Source organism: Erpetoichthys calabaricus, chromosome 3 (genome assembly GCF_900747795.2).
Source record: "Erpetoichthys calabaricus chromosome 3, fErpCal1.3, whole genome shotgun sequence".
NCBI classification, from domain to species: Eukaryota; Metazoa; Chordata; class Cladistia; order Polypteriformes; family Polypteridae; genus Erpetoichthys; species Erpetoichthys calabaricus.
The window spans coordinates 222,214,304-222,232,384 of record NC_041396.2 but is presented as its reverse complement, the minus strand read 5'-3'; the positions used below and the strand labels follow the sequence as shown (position 1 = coordinate 222,232,384).

Sequence of the window (18,081 nt, the reverse complement as noted above, 5' to 3'; positions counted from 1 at the left end):
CCAAGAGACCAGTTTACTAGAATGGCCAGTGCCATGCTCTACAAATCATTCATTGACTACTTATCCCCTGTGGAAGACTGCACTGTCATCCTGGGATGTTCCTTTACCATCTGATTTATAGATGCTTCATCACAAAATAAATGTGATCATGCAGAATTGCATTTTATTTATTTGCATTTACATTGTATCTAAGGGAATCAGGGAATATAATCTATTTCCATTGCTGAAAAAAAACTCAATGTAACATTGTTTTCAGAACCCTTCTCAATGGGGAATAACCATTCTGTGCTGTTAATTCTTTTCATGTGCAACATGTATGTACTGTACATATGAACAAAGTGAGTGATGACTCAGCTGACCGTATGACTTTTCTCCACTCATCAAGAGATCACTACTTCTGTACTTTGCACCACCTAAAGAGTGAAGATGCATTTTTCGTTTTAATAAGAAGTTTCTACCCCATAACATGCTGATACCTTTCCCTTAAATTTTCATGGTAAAATCTCTTTACCTCTTGTTCTGTTAAACATTAGTAAACTGAGCACTCTTCATCATAAAAGCACCTACAAAATGTCCCCAACAATCAATTGTTTTCACAGTCATTGAGATCCCGTTATTAAGCCAAGATGGTGATTGTAGTGAACTACATCTACCTAATATTTTTGTACATGAACTGCTGCACAATGAGATGTTAATTATTTACTTATCGAGATGGTCATACCAGTGTACAAGAGTTACCCTTTGGCCAGTTATCTGTATTTGTTTAAACTGATGTTCTCAATTTTGATCATGTAAAAATACACTCTATATACCTTTGTAAACAAGTCAGTTTTCACCTCCTGTTTGTGGAGTATGCTTGTCTGTTGTTGCCAATTATGAGCTGTTGAAATATCCAAAGCAGTTTCTCAAAAGGTCTTCAGTTGTTAACTTGCATGTGAATTCTGCTAGATGACATGAAAATTTTTAAGATTTTATACACTTTTCTTTTTATTTTACTTTTGAATTAGCAATTAAAATGTTTAGTCTTTTATTTTTTTAATACAGAAAATGAAGGCTAATTGGAGTTTTGCTGAAAATCTTCTAAAGTTATCCTGTGATGCCAAGGTATTTAACTTTTGTTAATGCCATTAAAGGTGTTATTTTTTCAGTTTTTATTGGATGTGCAAGTGTTTTAGTTCTGCAACTGAGATTTGTTTTAGTTTTTAGTTTTAAAACTTATAATAATTAACATCTGCTGTAGCCTTACTAAATCTGATTCCTGACCAGTTATAAGAAGGACTTTTCCATGAACATCTGCATGGAAAAAATGAGCATTCTTCCTGAGCTTTTCATTGTTTTCTACTTTTTTATGTGCCAAGAATGTCTTCCTGCATTCAGTGAGCTGATTTTGCAGCTCTGCTACCAAGTTTACTTAAGCCATTACAACTCCACTCCTAAATCACGCCTGTGATTGAAGAAGTGATAAGAATCTAAAATAATATGTCATTCTGTACCAATATAGATGTTCCAGTGTAACCATTAATGATCAGCACTGCCTGGTATATCTGACTGATATGTCTGTTCACAGATACAGCGTCTCATCAGTTTGTCATAGTTTGATGGCATCTCTCCCACTCACTCATGTGTCTAGAACAGTAATACTTTTTGTCTGAAACAAATGTGTATTAGTCAATGACTAGAAGACTGGTGTTTTGCATAAAGTTTATTTAGGCAATCATTCATCTATTATGAATCTATTTCTAGTGATGCAGGGAGTGGAAGCCTACTTTTACTGGATTAGGATTAGTGATGAATGAATGCCATGGAGTTGGCTTTGCAATGAGTTTGGCAATATCACGGTGTGGGAAGCAGCCCGGACACAGGCAGACGGACTTCTTTTACAGTCCAACACACGTTTATTATAATTATTAAAGTGCACAAACCCGGTGCCGCAGCACCAATCACTACACAAGTCCAGGCCCTCAACAAATGCCTTTTCTCTCCCAGACCTTGTTCTCTTCCGCCCGACTCCAGCCCTGAATGAAGGGAGGCTGTCCCTTTTATGTTCCCCGGATGTGCTCCAGGTGTGCTCCGGCAATCTTCCACCGACACGCCCCAGTGTGGCGGAAGTGCCGGCTGTATCCCCAAAAGCACTCCAAGTGTCCCTGCTCCTCTTCCCCCCAGTACTTCCGCCACACCAGGTCAAGGGCTCTCCAGGCATTGGGGCGCCCCCTGGCGGTGACCACAGGCCTCTCCAGGGCTGAACTTCAAAGCTGTGTACCTGTGGCCCCCACAGCAACCAGGGCGGTTGCCCCCTCATGGTCTGGAGGAGGTGTGAGCCCTCCTCCGGTCCTCCTGTGCGTCCCGGCTAGGTACCACCCCCAGCCACGTGCCACACACGGAAATGTTCGGGATCTTTGATGAATTCTATAAAATGCATTGAAGTAATTAGAGGAGGAACTGAACTAGTTTTGGGTGGATTATAATTATGTAATGGTCTTTCAAATGTCACTTAGGACTAGGAAAGTGTCTGCCAACTATGCTGAATTGATTATTGTCTCCAGAAATGTTTTCTGAACTAACTACTATACCAATGTACCTGAAACGACAAAAGGCACACATTAGCTGTGCCATGAAGTGGCAACATAGGATTGGCTCATTCCATTGTTTAAAGTCGTGGCTCTGGACACAGCTTCCCATGCTTTTGTGCAGATGCTTCGTAATTTTTTGTTCTATCAAGAAGAAAAAAATGCCTTGCAAATATCAAAAAAAAATTTCTTCTTCTTTTTATTATTATTATTATTAAATTAGGGACTCTTTCCGACATGAGAATTTGGGGGAATTCTTTTGCTTGTTTTGAGAGCCTAGCTAGGGACATGGCTGTTTATACATACAAATTAGTCATGTGGTGCTGTGCTGCACAGTGATTAGTGTTTTATATCTGGTGGCAGAACTAATGTATTGTGTCACAATCTTTATGATTCTATGACCCAGTTATGGTGAAAACAAGCATGAACAGTAGGGTTGGCTTCCTTCTTGGTGAAATGAGCATGATTGAAAGAGTGTAAGGAAAGGTCCCCTTTCATGAAACAAGCTCACTTAGAAATGGGAAAGCATACTTCACCGCACTGTTGATCACTTAAGCAACTCAATGCAGTCCACTTGTGAATGAATGACTGCAGCCTGCGACCAGTAGTTGAGAAACAAGGAGGTAATGTACCTCTTAAATGAAAGTACATGTGGGATGGAAATCTGGCTGCAGGACTGATTGGGTCGTGATGGTAGTGGTATTACAAAAGGCTGCGTAAAAGTTCTGTACATGGTGCTACATCTCTGATGTCACACTAGCTTCGCAAAGCATCATGGGGTGCTGGGAAAAAAATGTTTTCCTAAGTCAGTACTAGGCAAATTTCCAGCAAGATATTTGAAATATGTGAGAGAGGTCACCGGCAAACATAGCATATTCGCTGCGAAAACTGCTTTTGTGAATTTCACTCTTCAACATACACACACACACACACACACACACACACATATATATATATATATATATATATATATATATATATAATATAACATATGTAATTTTATTTTATCTATCGATATTCTTTAAGAAATAGGGTTCATTTGAATGTCAGATGATGAGGTGCCACGTTTTTAGGATGTCTTTAATGGGCATAGGATGTAGGTAGGTAGGTAGATAGTAGGCAGTATTAGCTTAATATTGGAGTTCGGAAAGTGCAAATGTAGCACTTTTACCTCATGGTAAGTTGGACTCCAGAGGTAAAATAAATTTACAGACAAATACTGTAGCTTTGGAGGTTAATTTTAAACTTTTTGTATTTCTTTGTTATAAGCTCCATTTGTGGTGAAATTTTCACAAACTTATAATGGTGTCAATAAGTTATAAGCTGCATAAACAAAGACAAAAGGAACTGCTGCATTATGCATTGAGTGCGTATGGGGAAAATACAGATAAATATTAAAATGTAAGCTTTTCCTTTACCTTTTTTGTGGATTTTTACATTCGGTCCCAGTGAAACTTCCACTTTGTTTCAAAGCACCTAATGAAGCAAAGCAAGGAATTAAAAAAGAGTACCCCAGCTGGTATGGGTTTTCCTGGGCCTCCTTGTGGAACCAGGCCTGAGTGGGGGGTGCCCACAGGCACCTGTCACAAGAAATTTGGGGCATTTGTGGGACTGCCCTGTTATAGGCCCACCACCTGCAGGATATAGGGGCTTGGTGCAATGTGACCTGGGCAACGGTCGAAGGCAAAGGCCTTGGCGGACTGGAACCCAAAAAGAGCAAAAATGTGATGACAAAAATTTTACATGATCCATATTACTAACCGAGAATGGTAAACCGGATGGCATGGATGCAGGGACACGGCGATGGGACCATGAGACGTACCGCGCAGACGCGTACAGCGTGCATCTCATAAACTGCATGCGAAGTTGTATCCACCGCGCACGAAGGAGTCACGGCCCAAAAACGAAAGAGCTCAACTGACGTGAATGAGAAATGAAGCAACAACGCGCCCATGGCTAACGACTACCAACAGCCACACAAAAAACAGGACTCTGCGCTGCAGCCCAGATTCAAACGGAAGAGGCTACGGAGGCCCCTCGGGTCCATAAAGTACAGAAAGCGCAGGCGTCAGCGCCATATTGTGAGTGGCACTACTGCGGAGTGAAGTTAGGAATAATGTGCTGCTTGGGTCGACTAATGTATTTCAGGATACCCAACGCCAGGGGTAGGCGAGCGAAGCCCCCTTGTAGTAAAAGAAACATTTCCAGTGCAGAAGTATTTGTAATGTTGGTTTCCCTGCTTTTGTTTTTTAGCTAGTGTCTATTCTATTAACAGTAGAAAGTCTCACTGTTTAAAAATGGAGTTATCACTGTTTTGCATTTTCTGTTATGCAAAACTAAAACAATCAAGCCACAAAAAACACTATTACCCCTGTGACCTGGGATGAAAATAAAGCCACTGGTTTTATTGAATTAATGACAGACCAGTGCTCCATGATTGTTTGTGAAGAGAGGGTTCCTTAAATATGCTCATTCCAGTTTATATTGTAGTGTGACTAATAATAAGCTATTAAGATTCTGAAGCAGGTAATGCAGGTATTTGAGAGATTAATGTTTTGGGGAAGAAAATGAGGTATGAGTTGAAAATTAGCAAAATGCATTTTTGTTTCATGTCTGAGAAGGGATCAACAGATTTGATCTTTGTTGTCAGGCGAATGCAGGTAAAGGATCTGAGAAAACGAAATAAGCTGTAGGGTGTCGCAAGAGGTGGTGAGGTGACCATTGAGAAAGTTGGGTGTATTATGGATGGTTAATATCTGCAGTGATGTTAATGTATGAGGAACTGAGGAAAGACCTCTTGCAGATGTCAAATGCAACAATTTGAATTTGTGTGAGAGTATGGAATGCTATTGTAGTAAATGTGCGTTTAGATATCAGCAGTGGAATTGTTTTGGTAAAAGTAGAGAAGTTCCGATACTTTGATGACTTGATGAGTTCAGCCAGAGGTGCAGGTACAACAGAGGTAGCAACAATGAGTGGTACATGGAAGACATTCTGATAACTCTGCCCCATTTTTGACTTTTAAAATAGTCTCTTGGTGCTGTTACATGGTAAAGTTTATGAAAGCTGTCTTAGGACAATGAAAGCTGGTGTAAGAGGATCACGAAGCAAAGCTAAAAAGAAGAGTGGTAAGAATGATCCCATAGATGATGAGTGCTGAGTTAACAGAAAAGATTTGGTGTGAATTTAGTAGGTGGTGTTCTGAAGAAAAACAGACTGAGGTGGTGTGGGAATGGAGTGAATGGCAGAGGGGAATTGAGTGATAAAGTGTTCCATGATGAAGGTGGAGGAGATGAGGCTAAATAAAGCCCTATTCAGATGGAATTAGATTTACACCAGGAGGTGGGGTAAATTAATAATTACTAGAGGACCTCTGTCATTTTTAAGCTGTATTTTGACAGGATTTGTGAAACATTGCAGTTTTTTCCTTGTTAATATTTAAACTAGAAAAGAGAGTACAAAATCATTACTTTGTATAGAAATTTATTGATGTGTAAAGGGAGCGCTTACTTTTTGCATTTCAGACACCATGCTGCTATACTGTATAATGTGTAAAAAAATAAAAATAAAAAATTGAGAGGCATGTAGACAGCATTAAGTTCACTGTTCAGCAAGTGAACGTTCTGAGTGAGGTCCCAGTTTGTTACTTGACATTTTATAGAAAGAGTCCCAGAGGAACAGTGTATTGAACAGAAGACATCTCTTCAGTGTGTAGTCTAGAGTTTTTCTTCTTTTGCAAGGAAAGTAAACCGTTAAGGTTATTTAAGATTATGGTGTCCTTGGCTATAGAAGCCATCCTTTAAAAGACGTGCCTGTGAAAAGGATAAGACACATTGCTTGCAGTATAGGTTGTTCTTTTATAACATTTTCTTCCACATTAGAATAAGTCTTATTTATTTTTTTCATTTCTCCTTTCAGGCAGGTGTTTTAGAGGAACAACTCAGAATGCACTTGCAGTGCTGTTTAACTTTATGCCGGGTATGGGATTCAAACCTTAACACTGTCACTATTCTTTGGGAATATTATTGCAAAAATCTGGTAAGTAAGAAATAAAACAATAATCTGAAATTGAGAAACAAACTTTTTCATTTATTATACATACATTGTATACAAAAATTCAAAAGTTTCATGTTTTTGATAGAAATTGATATTTTTTTAATCAAGGTACCATTTAATTGATTTAAAAGGCAAAGCATTCAAGCACCAATTTTGTGTTAAATGAGTGCTTTTCAAGTGCTACACCATTAAAGGTTGTAATGCCTTTATGTTGAAACATTCTTTTTTACGTGAAAAAGCAGTATAGCTGTCAAATTAAAATCTAAATTAAAATATATCAAACAATTTCTCAACTTCGTATAACAATTGTGGACACCTGAGTGTGTTGTTATTTTGTCTCAAATCAAACACTAACTATAAAATGTACTTTTAATCTTCCAAATGATATGTTACGATTCTTCAGGTATGAATTTTTTAGTGTTTCAGTTTAATATCAAGTAGTTTATTTATTTTTAAAATTTTATTTCAGTGCCATTTTGATTTTCACAGATGTTACCATTTAGCATGTTTTAAATATAGATGCAGCCATGGTGTTTACTGTAGCTGCTGCCTGTAGTGGTCACATGACCTGCTTAACTCAATGTGTGACGTCATCACACCATGAGCATTAAATGTGTTGGTGTGGTGCAGTCAACTTCCTAATTTTGGGATAAATGTAAAAAAGTTTCAAAAAGTGGATGCCTTGTCTAGACAATTTGAAACAGAAAGTCATTGGTCTGAGTGAGAATTAATTCTCCTCTTAGGAAGGTTCATTACCTGTGTGGATTCAAAATGAGTACAAGATTCATTAAACAAGATAAAAGTCTACTTTTATATGCCTCTACCTCCAGACATTTCAGACTTTTGTCTGCAGTGAGGTTTTTGGAATGGGCTCATAATTTCCTTCTGTCTGGTTGTGCTTACTTAAATAGAATTACATACCGGTAATTTATTGTAAGGCATTTTTGCTGATCTAGTTTATCCAAACATGTTAAAGATTAGTGTAGCATGTGCAATATTTTCTTGCAGCAGTCCACCTAAAGGTCTGCCTGTAGGATTGTTGCAACCTTTGCCTCTCTTGTTAAGCCATGGTAAGAAGTGTTTTTTTTTTTTTTATTTCACCTCAGCCAAAGAATTCAACAGCATTTTAGTAAAATAATTTGTCTTAACTCCATAGATTCCCAGATGTTAAAGTCCAAGAAATTTACTAAACTCTTTGTGTAAAGAATCAAAAAACTTGTAAATGTTTATACAGAAATGTGAACCTAATGTCAAATTTCAGCACCTCAAAATTTCATCTTATCTTTGTCATAATTAGCCGAGCTCTGAAATGTCACATATAGCACACTGTGCCTCTGTATTGTCTACTGGTGTGATAGAAAGGCTCAGCACTTTACTCCATGTCTTATGCATGCCTGTTTAGGTGATTAGTGCTTTGATGTTGTGAGGTAGTGTTTCAAATGTGCAACATACATTTTTCTATTTGTTATTGGCATGCCTTTCCTGTTTTCCTATTCTCACACTCTTATAGTGTGCACACTCTCAGCTCATTTTGTGCTATGGCTGGCAGACAAAAAGTGAGTTATAAAGCAGCTGATTTTTCTTGTTTTATATTTCTATTTGTTTTTTAGCCATTTGAAAAAACTGCATTTTGCATAAGACCTATAATAAATTATTATTTTTATTATTTCTTATTATATAATAATGAAACCCTATTTACATAACACACAGTACAACAGTTTTTGGTTAACTCAAACATGTGTTCACATCCCATGTAACAAACCCTGAGAAGTAAATAACCTCTACATTTACAAATGTTGGTTATTCCTTTGCTAAGGAAATCTACATACTCTGAAATGGAAGGACACTGAAAGACATTTAAAATGGCAATGAATGTGGTTACAATAAGTCATTAGAGTATAAAAGTGTAGATTCAAATTACTCAAGAAAAAAAAACCTAATGTACTAAACTGATATTTTTGAAGATGAATAAGGGTCTCACATTGTTGTATTGATTTCAGCCTTTGTCATTTAGTCATTTTTGTGAAACATGTAATATTAAGTAAAAGGAAACATATACAGTTTTAAAGGAGTTCTAAATAAAAAAACAAATCAATACTCATCCCTGTCCCCGTGAAGTTAATAGTAACAAAAGACAGGAGGAGATGACCCAAAATCCGTTAAAAAAAAGAGATTCATCACCCACAGAGCAGTTCAAATGGTGACGTGTATATTGTTTGAAGAAATAAAAAAAAATCCTATCAGTTATTGTCATGATGTTTTCCATTTGACAGATTTGGTCTGTGGCTGATAACCAGTTTTTAATTTTAGCACCGGAAGCTTCATTCATTTTCATTGCAGAGAAATCATGCAGCAATAAGTTATAAAAGGACTAGTTCCTCTGGTCTAGGGAGAGAGAGAGAGTTGAACAATTTCCAGTGGGAGGCAAAAGCTAATTTAGCTGCAGTTGTTCCCAAAGAAAAAAAAATCTCAACTGGAGAGTAAGGGAGAAAGATGGGAGATCTACAGGTTAGAAAAGAATAAGAATAGCTCCAAAGCATTACAGATATTGTTTTCAGAATGTTGGAGAAGATTGGCTGGCATAAGTAGTCAGAGGAGAGTGGTAGATCAAGTTGCTTGCAGGGTTAATATATACAATCAAATTTGGAACCGGTTGTGGTGGTAAGGATTTTTGTGAAATGATAATTGTTTTAAAAACAGTTCTCTAAGAAAACATGAGTATAGGTTTATAGGAGGTTTTAGTCAAGCATATAGAGTGGCAACTGCTATTTTAAGAAGAGTTCAAATAAAACTGGTTTATTTATACAAATACCTTCTACAGTGGTTCCAGGATTGCAATAAACACAATTCTCTTCACTTTTCTCCTTCTTTTCTCCTCCTCTAGACTTCCCAGGTGAGCTTTGTCCACTTTCACCCAACTGTGACTCGCCTGGATGAGGCAGAATGGTTTCTTTTGTTTAGGACCTGGGAGTACTTCCAGTGGTGGGGCATGGCCCAATGGAAGCACTTCCAGGTAACAAAGATGTCCCACAAAGCAGGGATAAAGAATCCCTGTAGCTCCCCCTGGGAGCCCCCAAGGAACCAGACAAAGCTGTTCTAGGCATCTACAATATCCAGAGTGTACTATGGGTATCCACAGAGGTAATATTACCCTAGGAAGTTGTCTCCCATTGTGTCGGGGAAGCCCGTAGTCCTGCCGGGTTTTCTCCCACTGTCCTTCCATTATGGAATTATCCCAGGGTCCAACCCAGCCTGAATACCAGTGTACCCACTATGGCATTGGCATCTTTGCCCTACTCCTTTTGGTGACATAGGGCTGGCCTCCCATCCACTTCAGGAATCATACTTCATCCTGGCTGAGACACCCATCCATACATATCATCCATCACACAGTAAATTATTTTTTAACTTCTAGTGGTAATCGCTCACATCAATTCTTAAACTACACATCTGTGTTTTTCTATTTTAGAACTCCTCTTTTGCCATTCCTTGGCTTGGTATAAAAAATTTTGCAACTGTAAGCAAAACACCGTTTTCTCTACTAGAGCTTGTGAGGAGCTGTTGCATGGATGAGCAGAGTCCAGACCTTTATAAGACAACAAATAGCTATCACTTCTTTCTTCGAATAATTGCCTTACAAATGAGGAAGGAAACAAATGGGACACACCCTTGGAAGCAAATTAAAGGAAGGTAATATTTTCAATTTTTTTTTTATTTTTGTACCTTGATAATTCCAGTGCATGTTATGCATATTAAGTTCTAACAGCTTAACATAGAGATTTATGTTAAGCAGTAACATAATTATTTTAATCTTGGCCAATTAAAGGAATCACCAGTAAATCCAAACAAGACTGATTTTTCAACATAATCCCTATGACTTTTATTGTACTTTTTATAAACATTCATAAAACTTTCAAATGCTTCTGTCCTGTTTGTAACCACTCCTTTGCAACGGGCATGTTCTCTTAATTTGACACAGTGCATCTCTTGGAGGAATACATTTAGCTTTGGGAACAGGTGTCATTCACATGGGGCCATATCTGGAAAAATAGATGTATGTGGCATGTTTTCAATTCCACAGTTTCCCAGAGTAGCCTTTGCAACTTGTGCAGTATGATCTGGGATGTTGTTTTGAAGCTGAAGGGAAATGGTTGTAAGCTTTGCCCAACTGACTACCACATATGCTAAAGCCAATAAGAGCAATATTGACCAGTAAGGCTGTAATTGCTAACGATTCAGTTCAATTCATAATACTGGGTTCACTTTTCGATATGTCATGATTATTAAACAAAATCTGAATAAAGAAAGCATATTGCTGAAAAGTTTTTGTTTATTATTTCTGAGGCAATGCCTCTTCCATGCATTTCAGAGACAACAATATATCTTCCTTGCCACTACACTTTTAATACTTTGCTTAATATTTTGCTTATTAACCTCCTTAGCGTTATATTTTTTCTCAAAAATATCACATTTTTATTAAATCTCATCCTTCTACTGTAAAATGTACAAAACACTAAAAGTGCAAAGTCAGAAGTGTAGAAAGTATAATAATGATACAAATAATAATAATAATAATTCTATCTACAGCACACACTTGCATATGTGTGAGTGCTGTAAGTGTCACTTTCAGATTCTCAGAATCACTTTTGGTTTCACTGACCATTTCAGTTTCACTGCCTTAAGATACATTCACCTTGTCATCACTGCTGATGAGAGGTGGTTCTTCTGAGACACCATTATGAGGCTAGGGGATGATGTGTCTACACTGTTGCCCAGGTAATGCTCGGACCCATTGCTTACACAAGACATGCCTATACCGTTTCCTGTGTAATGCTTGGCACTAATACTGTTGGCACTTTTTCAGCCCGAGTAAACCTTGGGTCTTATTTTAGATGTGTCTATACCTTTGCCTGAGTGACACTCAGGACTAACACTTTCAGTACAATACAATACAATTTATTTTTGTATTGCCCAAAATCACACAAGAAGTGCCGCAATGGGCTTTAACAGGCCCTGCCTCTTGACAGCCCCCCAGCCTTGACTCTCTAAGAAGACAAGGAAAAACTCCCCAAAAACCCTTGTAGGAGGAAAAAATGGAAGAAACCTTGGGAAAGGCAGTTCAAAAAGAGACCCTTTTCCAGGTAGGTTGGGCATGCAGTGGGTGTCAAAAAAAAGGGGGTCAATACAATACAATACAATACACAGAACAGAACAAATCCTCAATACAGTATAAAAAAAAATTTTTTACAAGTACAGAGCATAATTTAACAGTAGATGATATTGTATAATATGATTTGGATTTGTTTAGAGTCCTGTAGACCTCAGCCATCAAGCTGCCTCCCCCATTCGGCCATTCCACAGCTGAAACAGAGCTGGGACAGCCAATCCGATGAAAGGACCCCTCTACCCCACGATTCCTGCAATCCTCCATCAGGGATAACTTTAGCTTAGGCAGGCAAAACAACTTGGCAGGTGGGTCGTGGCACCAAATACCACATTTGAGTACCAAGAAGAGAAACAGAATAGGTGAGGGTTAGTAACAAATTATAATGATCATGTTACTTATGTTTTAGTGCTAATGACTAACAACAGAGATGCAGTTTGTACAGTTAATCAGCAGCTCTTGTCAGGATATGCTAAACTGAAGTAGTGAGTCTTCAGCCGGGATATAAAAGCTGAGGCCAAAGGGGCATCTCTTATAGTAGCAGGCAGACCATTCCACTGTTTAGGGGCCCTGTAACTAAAAGCTCAACCTCCCACTGTTATTTTATTAATCCTTGGAATCATAAGCAGACCGGCATCTTGAGATCTTAATGTGTGCTCTGGTTTGTAAGTCATGATAAGTTCAGACAAGTAAGCCAGACCTTGGCCATTTAATGCTTTATATGTTAAAAGGAGGATTTTGAAATCTGCCCTAAATTTAACCGGGAGCCAGTGTAAGGATTTAAGAACTGGAGTTATGTGTTCGTATTTTCTTGTTCTTGTAATAATTATTGCAGTACCATTTTGAATTAATCCGGTGAACACAGCATTGCAGTAGTAAATCTTACTAGAAATAAAGGCATGAATTAATTTATCAGAATCCTGTTTATTTAGAAAGCGCCTTAATTTCCCAACATTTTTAAGATGGAAGAAACATGATTTGGACAACTTTGTAATATGCACTTTAAATGACATACTACAGTCAAATATAACTCCTAGATTGCGGGCTGATTCAGTAAAATTAATGGTGATTCCAGCTGAGTTAAATGATGAAAAAATATTGTTGTGATCAGCGTCATTCTCTCCAACAATTAACATCTCTGTTTTATCTGTGTTTAAAGACAAGTAGTTCTCATCCATCCACTCTTTTAATTCACTAACACAACTAATTAAAGACAGCATTGGAGAAACTTCATTTGATCTAAATGAAATGTATAACTGGGTGTCATCTGCATACGAGTGAAAATTAACACTATGTTTCCTAATGATAGATCCCAGTGGAAGCATGTAAAGTGAAAACAGTAAAAGGTCCCAGTACTGAGCCCTGCGGGACACCGTATCTTTCTTCTGTGTATAATGATGGAATACTGTCAGCACATTTCTGTACATATTGGAATCGATTTGATAAATAAGAACTAAACCAAGCGAGCACAGTGTCTGTAAGCCCAACATCATTTTCTAGCCTGTGCAGTAAAATAGAATGGTCATTGGTGTCAAATGCTGTGCTTAAGTCTAACAACATAATTACAGTGGAGTTTCCTTCATCAGAGGACATCAGAATGTCGTTTACAACCTGCGTTAATGCTGTTTCTGTACTATGACCAGTGTGGAAACCAGACTGGAATTTCTCAAATAAATTGTAATGTGCAAAGTGTGACTGAAGCTGATTGACGAGTACTTTTTCTAGTATTTTAGAGAGAAAGGGTAAATTTGAAATAGGCCTATAATTATTTAGTATGTGTGGGTCTAGGTCTGACTTTTTAAGTAATGGTTTAATGACTGACACTTTTAGTGCATCAGGTACTATGCCATGCAATAATGAACTATTGGTAATGTTTAGAATAGGCGCTGCAAGAACATCCATTTCACTTTTTACTAGTTTTGTTGGCACTGGATCTAGGGAACAAGTAGTGAGTTTCATTTTAGAAATTAAAGTTAAGACTTCCTGCTCAGTTACAGAATTAAAATTACTAAAGTGCTGAATGCAATGTGAGGCAGAATTTGTTAAGCTAGTATGTGGTTTGTACTGTGATGCTGAGATCTGGGATCTTATATTTTTAATTTTCTCTTTGAAGAAGTTCATAAAGTCTGTACTGCTAATATCTGTTGGTATTTTGCACTGTAGATCTGAATTCCCATTTGTTAATTTAGCAACTTCTAAACAGTACCCGAGGATTTTTATTATTGCTATCTATTATTGTAGAATAGTATTCTGAGCGAGCTTTAAAGAGAGCTTTTTTTATATTTTTTAACACTCTCTGTCCATGCAGTTTGAAAGACATGTAGCTTTGTTGTTCTCCATCTGCGCTCCAGTTTTCGACACTCTAATTTTAGAGCTCGAGTGTTTTCATTAAACCAGGAAGAGTTTCTATGTGCTTTGATCACTTTTGTTTTAAGGGGAGCCACTGTGTCCTGAGCATCTCTCAAGGTCACATTATAATTTGATGTTAGCTGATCTAAATTGTTTTCCATGTTTACATTTGATGTTAACTGATCTAAATGGTTTTCCACAATTATACTCGACTTACTCAAAGTATCTATAAATTTTGAAGCAGAATTACAATCTAGATGTCGCACTGTCTTTGTTTTAATCTGTGAGTCCGTTGGCAAGGGCAGGACTAAATCAAATGTAATTAAGTAGTGATCGGAAATAACTTCATTTAATGGAGTAATATTTAAATTTTGAATTTCAATTTTGTAAGTTATAATTAAATCTAATGTGTGGTTATGATTATGAGTTGGACCTTTGACAATCTGACAAAATCCTACTGAATTTAACAAATAAGTAAAACATTTGCTAAAAGTGTCAGTACTCATCAATGTGTACATTACAATCCCCCATCAATACTACGTGATCATAATTTATAGCCAACTCAGATTAAAGGTTGTTAAATTCAGTCATTAACAATGAATATGGTCCTGGTGGTCTGTAGACTAGCATTATAATTGTGTTGGAATCTGTATTAATATTTAAAATGAATGCCTCAAAGGATGTAAAGTCACCTACATTTTTAGACATGATTTGCATTTTGTTACAATGAATTATTCCAAGGCCTCCTCCTCGACCAGAATCTCTAGACTTATGAAGGGACGAGTATCAATCTGGTGATGCCTCAGCTAGGGGAACAGTGTCACATTTACTAAGCCAGGTTTCAGTGAGAAGACACAGATCAGATTGTGTACTTAATATAATATCCTTTACCAAAACAGCTTTACTGCCAAGAGAGTGAATGTTCAATAAGCAGCATTTAAAACTGCATGCTTCTTTCTGATCTGGTGATATATTTTTTGTTTTAATTTGAAGTAAATTTCTATTACAGATGCCCCTAGTGGAGGGTCTGGTTTTATCCCTCGGTCTAATTATACACCTTATTTTTTGGTTATCCAAGTAATTTAAGGTTTGCATCAAGACTAAATGTACTGTTTTTATAATTCGGGTCTAATGCTAAGGAGGTTAAATAAAACCAATTATTTTAAATGTTTTTTTTCTTCCTAGAAAAAGTATAGTGCAAAAAATAGTACAAATAATAAATTTAATAACTGCACTGAATATAAAAACAGTGTAATGAAAGTCATGTGGTAGTGCAAAGCTTAATCGCCTTTCTTAGCCTAGGATATTGGTAGTTTTTCTTTTTTTTTTTTTGGATCACAAGTATATCTACATTTTCAGGTAGCAACTATGACCTTGGGGCATTCTGCACTTGGAAAAAACCCGTTGCAGGAGTTGAGATGTTTTGGCCAGTGGGTAAAGTCGTATTTTGGAGCATTTTCTTTCCACCATTACATTAGACAGAATGTTGGTGCAATAGGGTGACTGTTTTCTGTATATCTGAATTTCTTGCTCCATCCCACTTCCACAGTAGGCAATCCAATTGATTTAGTGAAATAATCTCCAAGGAGATCTCCTAGAGCCAACTATTTGCGAGGTGGTTATTCCAGCTCAGCACCATGTTGCTCTGCTACTTTTGCTTCAGTGCTAGAATCTGCTCCCGTATCTCCTGTTCCCTCTGCTTTCTGGATCTACAACTAACTTGAGGTTAAATGGCAAGTTTTTAAAATATAAAAATAACTAGTTGCAATTCAATTTTTAATATTTATAGGTAATCTCTAACTAGTGAGAAATGGTTTGATCAGGTTATAAGTCATGATATATCAACAATTTAATTTGTGACTAGCATCAGTTCCATTATGTATAAGTATTTGAACTGTTACTAGTCTGCTTTCTATCTCAGATACTATTGTGAGTAGTACTACTAGCACTTTACAAAGTGTAATTTGTACTACTGAGCACAGACACAAACACACACGCAAAGAGTAAATAAGTACATGGATGTGTTGTAACAGCTTTGCTTTCTCCTTTAGCTTGATGAATACAACATCGAACTGGCTGGGTTCCAGATGTGGCAGAGTTCTAGGTCTTGCATCCATCATAGTGCTCTCCATTAGAAAATCATAGTCCACACTGTATCTGCCCGTGAAATTATTCAGAATTTCTGCTTGCCAAAGTCATTGAATCTTTCTCGCTTAAAGAAACTGATTCCATGTCATTGCAATGCACATCTATATATCCACGATGCATATTGTCATATTTTTGAATCACCAAATTTTATCTCACTAAACACTGGATTATTTCTATTTAATAGTTATGTGTTGACTACACTGTCACCATTATGTAAAAATTCTACTTATGTTCGATCAGGTACTCCCATTTCTTTCTTGTTAAAGTATAACCCGTGTTCCTTTGTTTCGATTGTTGCTTGGATTGTAGGTTGTAATGTACCCATCTTTTATTCTTAGTTATGAAACAAGTGGTTCTTAAATTTCCCTATTCAAACTAATTAGCTCAAGATTTTTCTTAGAACATTATATGCAGCGCTGCTTCATTTTTGCAGTTAGCTTTCTGAATACCAGCCATCACAGATATTGCTCATGTTTAATTTATGTTTAAATTCCCATAAAAAATGGATTCAGCTGACACATTACTAGGGCTGCAATGATTAATCGACATAATTGACGACGTCGACTACAAAAAATCATCGACGCAGATTTTTTTATTGTTGACGCATCAATAATAATAATAATAATTATAATTCATTACATTTATATAGCGCTTTTCTCAGTACTCAAAGCGCTATCCACACAGGGAGGAACCGGGGAACCTTCAATAGAGACTCCAGTCACAAAGAACCACATTGGTTTTTGTAACTGCAATGCACTACATGAACGTCTGGGGCAGTATTGTTTGCTATTGTTTGTCAAGACTGCACACAGTCCTACCAACGAAGAAAGAACGTCTGAGGAGAAGAATGTAGAGGAAAATAAACGTGATTGCAATGGCGAGGGGGAAGGAGCACTTCACCGAAAAATGAAAAAAAAGTTGAATGCAGATTATGCAAAGTGGAGCTTTCTTTTCACGGCAGCACCACCGCGATGCTTGAGCATCTGAAACGTAAGCATCCTGGAGCTGTAATGCTGCCTTCTCTTGAGAATTTATGCTGGCGCTGTTAGTTAGTTAGTTAGTTAGGGTCAGATCAGGAGGGGAGGGAGACCGTGAATGAGACTGAGAAAGTAAAAGTGAAAAAAGCTAACTTTTACAAGTAACAAATTTAGACCTGATCTGTTCGTTTTCAAATAATATTGCATTAGTGTGATGATGTTTTCTGATTGGTACTATTCAGGTCATACAATGATTTCTTCAAAATGTCACATATATTTGTCTCTTTCTTTTTTTCCCCCGGTGCTGCACTCTGACACCAGAAGGCGTGAGCTTATTCAGTGCTAGCAGGAGCATGCAGGTAGCTGGTTGCTTGTTCTATAACAAGCTTGACCTGGCGGCAATCAAAGCACATGTACTGTGCAAGGCATGTACGGGGTCCACTGAGAAAAGAAGAGCGTTCATGGCTCACCTTGCAGAGGAACATTCTTTCCTGTGCATGTCCTGGAATCCTGTGTAGACTGGGCAAGGTCGGGGGAAAAAAAAAACGCAGTCACTGATTACAACCGCAAGAAGGTACGCAAATGAATATGAATAATATGAGTAATGTTGCATCCGTGCCACAGTGTTTTCCGAAATGTACTATACGGTCATAAAATGAATAATTTCAAATATCATATATACCTATGTCTCTGGTTTTTTTTGTCAGTGTGGCTTTGACATCACGGGCCATAAGGTGCTAATACATACTAATTCAGCGTAAGCAGGAACACTCAATAAAACTGAATAAAAAAAAATCAAGTGACAATGAGATACGAATAA

At 37.3% G+C, this 18,081-nt stretch overlaps 1 protein-coding gene across 3 annotated transcripts in view; it reads left to right on the top strand.

Moving 5' to 3' along the window:
• mms22l (MMS22-like, DNA repair protein) overlaps nucleotides 1-18,081 on the top strand; it is a 182,773-nt gene that overhangs the window by 27,520 nt on the left and 137,172 nt on the right. For all 3 annotated transcript variants that reach the window (XM_051924666.1, XM_028797840.2, XM_051924667.1), the window contains 3 exons: nucleotides 1,045-1,104; nucleotides 6,486-6,605; nucleotides 10,093-10,313. In XM_051924666.1, the coding sequence (XP_051780626.1) occupies nucleotides 1,045-1,104; nucleotides 6,486-6,605; nucleotides 10,093-10,313 (401 nt within the window). The remainder of the gene's footprint in view (nucleotides 1-1,044; nucleotides 1,105-6,485; nucleotides 6,606-10,092; nucleotides 10,314-18,081) is intronic.